Source organism: Aulostomus chinensis, chromosome 12, assembly GCF_037954235.1.
Source record: "Aulostomus chinensis isolate RoL2024-O1b breed Wild chromosome 12, RoL_Achi_v1.0, whole genome shotgun sequence".
NCBI classification, from domain to species: domain Eukaryota; kingdom Metazoa; phylum Chordata; class Actinopteri; order Syngnathiformes; family Aulostomidae; genus Aulostomus; species Aulostomus chinensis.
In genome coordinates, this window is record NC_141331.1 from 7056415 (window position 1) to 7063045 (window position 6631).

A 6631-nucleotide genomic window follows, 5' to 3' on the forward strand; every position below is an offset into this window, starting at 1 on the left:
GGATCTCGCCCTTTGACCTTTAGATCGCTAAAATCTTTTCAGTCCCTCCTGGAGTTCCAGAGAACACTTGTGGTAAATTTGGACAAATCTCCTCCTGAGGTGTTGCAGCGTTAAACAAGAACCGTATGAGAGAAGACGTTCATCTGTTGGATCTTCACACGAAAGTCGATACGAACCGACTGACTGATCATCAGCAACACTCACCATCTTCAGTCGCAATGCCACACACTTCATAATGCTTCCGCTGTTTCCCCTGGTTTGGCCGACTCTTCTCTCCGTTTATTGACTCTGTAAGCAAACTTTGATGTAGTTGCTAGGCAACCCCAGCCATCCTCTCTCTGTGAGCAGCTATAGCGGAGTGAATGATGTAAGCAGCTGTAACTGATGTGCAGGTAATGATCATAAAGCTGAGTTCAAATGGCAGGCAGTTAGTGTCCCGCTGAGTTCATAGAAGCTTACTGTGCGTTAAGAGGAGGGAGACGGAGGACAAGACCCCGCCGTGTGTGTGAGCGCGCACGCACACGCACACGCACACGCACACGCACACGCACACACACACACACACAAACACACAGAAGGGAGCTTGAAAAATTCCCCAAGTCAGCAGCGCTGGGTCCAACCATGGAATCGTCATACATTCTCCTGCAGTTTCTTTTGCAATAAAAGTAATTTCTCACCCTGTTGGCAGGAGGCAGGATGGATCGTTCTGACCTTCAGTTCTGAGAAGAGGAGATTCATTTGTGTGGTTACTTGGGAGGTTGCAGTTCGTGGTGATGAACATATGAACCCCAGGAAAGGAAGATTTACGAGTGGCAACTGACTGTATGTTTCAATTTAGGTGAAAAATGACCATCTGAAAACAGGAAGCGTCATCGTAGGTCATTAACATTTGAACATTTATGGTCAGATTGGAAGAACTAAACATCACAAAAGCAATGTTTGGATTTCGTACCGTAAAGAAACTTCACATGTGTTATTATTATTATTATTATTATTATCATTATCATTATCATTATCATTATCATTATCATTATCATTATCATTATTATTATTATTATATAAAGTCTGTTTCACCTGCATGGAGGAAAACCTCCAGAAATGGCAGGACAAAACACAGTTCAAGGCTCCCGCTGGAGACGTCTCCTGACTCGTGCTCCAGCAGGAGTTGGCTGAGAGGACTTCCATCACTAACATCAACATGTCCGCTATGATCACCTTCATCAAAAACGTTTTTCAAATGTTCATTTCCGCCTCCTCTTGTTTGTTTGTTGAGGGACGACATCCAGAGAAAGGTTATCCACACACACTGACTCCCCCACACATATCAAAACATTCATTCTAACTGAATTATTCATGCATAAATGAGGGGCTCTAACCAAACACAGCAAACAAATAAACAGAGATGAGTCATTTTAAGATAAAGCTCATCACAAGAGTCCAACATGAGGGGTTTGAATAAATCGTTGCTGCTCAAACAAAGTCAATTTATTACAATTTATCTACTGGAATCAAATATTTCATTTTTCTTCTTCTTTTTTGAACGTGCCAGCAAGTGGTTCTTTATTTTATTTTGTGGTGGGAAAAAAATTGACAAGAGTTTTGTTGTTACTTATTTTTTTGCACAGATTTGCCAGATAAAATCAATTACAATCTTTTATTGATGACAGGAGCGCGCCGGGGGCCACGTCAAGAGCGACACACATCAACGTTGACCGTGTAACTTCCGGTACAACCCTTCACAATAAAAGGAAAACGCTCGATGCAAAAAGGCAGCAGAGACGAAAGCACGTCATGGCACTCAAATGAAATGAATGACACAAGTTGATTCGCTTTGATTCTATGTTTATTTTCATTTCATGTTTAACTTCGTCATGATAACAATGTTTGACGCGAAACCCCGCCGTTACGCTCTTACGCTAAAAGCAAAACCGGCGGGTTTCCGGTTGTATCCCGGTGGAGGCTTCCTAGCTTAATGCAGGTGCAAGCTAGTGAGGGAGCCCGCAGCATAAGAAAAATAAATAAAAGGCAAATCAGACTGGTGTGTCCTGGGTGTTTTAATCGCTCCGGAAGATGGTGGCTAAACAGAGGATCCGCATGGCCAACGAGAAACACAGCAAGAACATCACGCAGAGAGGAAACGTGGCCAAGACGCTGGTGAGCCGTCCGCTGACAGCCAGACGCCAGCTTGACATTAGCCGGGATAGGTGACGTATGGATACGGCAGCAGCAGCAGCATGATGATGATGATGATGGTGGTGGTGGTGATGATGATGATTATGATGATGATGGTGATGATGATGATGATGGTGTTAGCTTAAATGGACGCCACATATGTCATGTTCATGTAAGATTCACTCCGCTCGTCTGCGCTCCAACTCAGTCAGACTGGAGGGAAACGAAGCTGCTTATAACAGACGGACCGGTGGCTAATTAAGGGGGAGAGATGTATTAATTAATGTACACGAATGTTTTATGTCCATCTACGTGGGGGGGTGGGGTTGCTCCATGATATGTGTCATGTATGAGTTCTTTCATAATGAATGCCGCTGCTGTTTCTTTCTATGATTTGCTGTCATGATCATTTTTGTTTCTTATGTTATGAAGTGAAAGTGTTATTTGATGTGTTTCGTCAAACATCAAACCTGAACATCGGGAACTACAGTACGCGCGCAACACGTTCATGACAATCAAATGCAGGATGACATCCAATAAGAACATGTGTAGTCATCCACAGTGCATGTATACAGGAGATGTGGATACCTCTAGTCACGGTAGAAAATGTCAAGTACATGCATTTGTTGTTATTGTTTTGCGTTGTTATTTTTTTTTTTAATGTCATGTGGTTGTTTTTGTCTCCAAGTGTCTTCTTCCTGCCAAGTTTTTATGGTCGGTGTGGACCACAGGGAGAGCCTCAGCTCCTGGGGATCCTACCACAAACGTATCCTGGTTCACTTAGCAAGAAGTTAACAGCACCACCAGTCTGGTTGTCCAGAGACTAATAATCACCTGATTGGCGCTTGTTTGTTTTGGGTGGAACCTCGGCAGTGAAACTGAACTTTGGATTTATTAACTCGAGTCTCGTGTGATCGACTCAAGCAAATCATGAAAACTGTAATGTCCCAGTTTGACTTGCAGTTACTCTCTCTTTATTTTATGGAATGTCTTTAATTCAAGTCGTGACATTAACCTGCCCTCAATAACTGATCACTCGGTTTCTAAAATGTCAGAATAAACTTGGGGAAGACTTTGAATGAACACCCAAACATCCTACTGTGTACCAGCCCTGCGTCTCTGAACGAGCTGTGTTGTCCTGAAAGTACAACCAAGCTGGGATATCTGTTGACCTACAAACCAGACAGACAAACCAGTTGTTTCAGCTCTGGTTATTCTTACAGGCGGTTTTGTGGACTTGAAAAGTGCCAGTGTTACTTTGACGAAGCAATTAGTTGATGTTTTATTTGCAGTTGCTTTGAGAACATGATGACTGATGGTGGCGAGTGGAATGGCGGACAGCTCTTGAAGCAGTTACACCTCTAATCTGCAGCGTCTGCTACCTTTCTGCTAATGTACTGTGTGTGTGTGTGTGTGTGTCCCTTAGCGACCACAGGAGGAGAAGTATCCAGTGGGCCCCTGGCTGCTCGCCCTCTTTGTATTTGTCGTGTGTGGATCAGGTACGTACGTGGGTCAGGAATCCCTTGGAGATCCTGTGAGCCCCGTCTCAGGTAGATCACATGCATGTTTTGGGGAACTTTTTTTTTTTCTGATTTTTCCAGTTCTTAAAACAACATTTCAAAGCCAAAAAACACGGCTGCCGTGTTTTCTGTCTTCTGTCTGTCCATCTCCCGCGAACCACTTATGCTAAGCTAACCAGTTTATACTAGCATAAAGACTGGAAAGAGCAGTGCTCTCACAGTTAACGTTCCCAAAAAGTTGGTACGTCCCTTTTAATAAAACAAAACAAAAACAACCCATCCATGTATGTTTAATGTTCTGTGTGGACCCCAGGAAGAGGAGCTGCTGCTTTGCGTGACTTAGCAGGGATCCTGATTAAAAATTACACACACACACACACACACACACACACATATATATATATACTGTATATATGAAGAGAGAGTTTGTTAGCATTAATCTGAGTCAGGCTAGTTTTCTTGCATTTGTCGTTAATCTTGTGCTGTCTCCTGTTTCACAGTGTCCCTCTTTTCTCAGAGAGACAATGGTGTGATTCTGCTGTGATTGTGTTCGTTAAAGAGCCGGTCTCTGTGGTCTCAGCTATATTTCAGATCATCCAGAGCATCCGTATGGGAATGTGATCTGAAGGGGTTGTCTAGACTTCTCCTCTCCCCCGTGCCCTCACTGAGCCCAGCTCATGTGCACCTGTACACCCTCGACCCCCCTCCAGCAGGCCAGAGACTGACGCCAGCGCTTCAGAGAGAGAGAAGCTCCCCGACTGGTGGCTCTGCCATCCCCTCCTCTGATCAGACAGCTTTTCTATGGACAGTCTAAAACCCCACTGGCTGGAAAACGTGTCTCATTACTCACTTGGCTCATACTTTGAGCGTGCGTGTGTGTGCGCGAGTGAAGGTGTCTGAGTGTGCGGCCAGTGTTTCCTGCTGACCATGTGCCAATCCTGCCTGATTCAGTATTTGTTTGTCTTGTGTGAGAGGAATCTTTTTCAAATAAATGTCGAGCATTTAGGAGGTGCCCAGTTTTGCTTCCTGTTGATCTCAACACAGGCGCTGCAGTTTAATGAGTTCTACGTGACGAACTCTACTCTGAGGTGCCAGGTTTTGAAAATTTGGGAAATTTGCCAATTTCCATCCTCCTGAAAGACAGATAGCTAGTTAGCTTAGCGCAAATTCATGGTCGGGGTTAAGAAGTGTTGGCAAAACTCCATCAGACCATCAAATAACACTTCTTTTCCCAAACATCTTTGTCAGCACCACAATAACAGAGTTATGCATAACATCCGGGCTTTGCAGGAGGATTATTGCTCGTGGACATTCAAAGACCCTGAACTTGCCCTTGATTTGATGACTTGCGACAGGGATGTGCTAACACTTCCCATCCACAGCCGTTCATTGCTTCCCAGCTAACTCGCAGTCAGCCACTCTCGGGGAGTCTCAGCTCCGTAGAGCACCCTACTCCATTTAATCTCTGGTTCCAAGAAGGATGGCAATCGAGAATTAATTCCCCAAAATCAGGCCTGTTCTTTGAATGTGCAGTTCCACTGAATGTGCTGTAAATGTAGCCACGCGTGCTTGAACTGCAAAAACACGACCGCTGTGTGTCACGCATTTACAGCTCTACTGTGGCCCCAGGTTATTCCAGGACCTCGACACCCTGAATTAAGAGTGAGACCTGGTACTTATTCTTCCTTTAGCATTTTATTGAAAGTCGTGAAGTGCAGCTTTCAAGTGCAATTGTGGTACATATGTTACAATTTCTCATCCGGTCTTGCGGAAACATGCACAGAACATGAGCATACAACTGATACACAGAATGTAAAAGAAAAGAAAAAAAAAAACATCTCCAGAGTTTGGGTTTTCCTTTAAATGTCGAGTTTTAAGATATTGTTCATCCAGAAGAACTTCACTGTCAAAAAAAAAAAAAAAAAAAAAAAAAAATCATACAAATGTGCAATACATCAGAAAGAAAAAAAAGAGAATGGTTTCTTACTGTTGCAGAGGGGGTTATAAACATTGTTGGCTGCGCGTTGTCAGTTAAATAACCTTACTCCTTTTGATCCAAAGTCCTGAAAATACAGCATTAAAAATAGACGACACAGATCGGGCAAGACCAGCACGGTCCTGGCTCGCTCGCTTCAGTCTGTGTGACCTAGATAGCATCTGTTGTTCTTCTTCCTCTCACTATTTTACATGATACTTACACTATACAGAAATATACATCATCTTCTGCCCATTTTTTTTTTTTTTTAGGAAAAAAAAAAAAAGGGAAAATGCAGCCGAGCCCACATTTTCTCAACCCTGTTAAGGTTTTTTTTTTTTTTCTTTCTTTTTTTTTTTTTTTTTCAATTCCATGCCACCGCAGAGCTGAGAAAACAGCAATGATGAGCTTTGTCACGGGCAAAATGAAGTGAAATACTGAAAATATAATATCATTTTCCATAAGAAACCATGTTTTGGTCATCCCACCAACCCACAGTTAAAGTAACGTCATCAATGCTGCTGTTGTCACCCCCCCACCCCCCACCCCACCTCCCCCCTAAACTCCCCCATTCCAGATGGGGACTTTGTTATATTTGCTCACATTCTTCATTTGTCACTCTGAGAAGGCTTTTTTTCCCCTCTCAGGCTTCTGTAACGATCTAGGCTTGAGAGAGAGCCGCGTATATTTACATTACATCATTCAGCAAAAACGACCCCTACGGTCCTCCGCCAACCAAGTCTGCCGCCTGCATCATCAGTAAAATCGACATCACTTAAAATCCAGACACAGGCACAGTGATTTTTTTTTTGTTGTATCTATAGTTAAGTATGTTGTCGCCACTGATAAGCTGTTTTGCTCTTTCTTGACAAGACATTCTAGCTGATATGTCCAAGGGCTATTTGGCAAATGTTCAATAATTCATCCTCCTCGGAAACAACCCCAACCCACCCCACCCCACCCG

The 6631-nt window shown here is 43.4% G+C and overlaps 1 protein-coding gene across 1 annotated transcript; it reads left to right on the top strand.

The window, feature by feature from the left end:
- The first annotated feature begins 1947 nt into the window (after positions 1-1947).
- serp2 (stress-associated endoplasmic reticulum protein family member 2) lies at positions 1948-4464 on the top strand. Its single transcript, XM_086219817.1, has 3 exons — positions 1948-2154; positions 3599-3671; positions 4273-4464. Exons 1-3 carry the CDS (start codon positions 2071-2073, stop codon positions 4311-4313), a joined length of 198 nt encoding a protein of 65 aa, XP_086075943.1. The 5' UTR covers positions 1948-2070; the 3' UTR covers positions 4314-4464.
- Positions 4465-6631: the final 2167 nt, after the last annotated feature.

Coding starts and splice junctions, on each gene's coding strand:
- serp2 (XM_086219817.1), top strand. CDS start 2,071: ATGGTGGCTAAACAGAGGATCCGCATGGCCAACGAGAAACACAGCAAG. Junction 2,155..3,598: donor GAAACGTGGCCAAGACGCTG/GTGAGCCGTCCG, acceptor TGTGTCCCTTAG/CGACCACAGGAGGAGAAGTA. Junction 3,672..4,272: donor ATTTGTCGTGTGTGGATCAG/GTACGTACGTGG, acceptor CTGTGGTCTCAG/CTATATTTCAGATCATCCAG.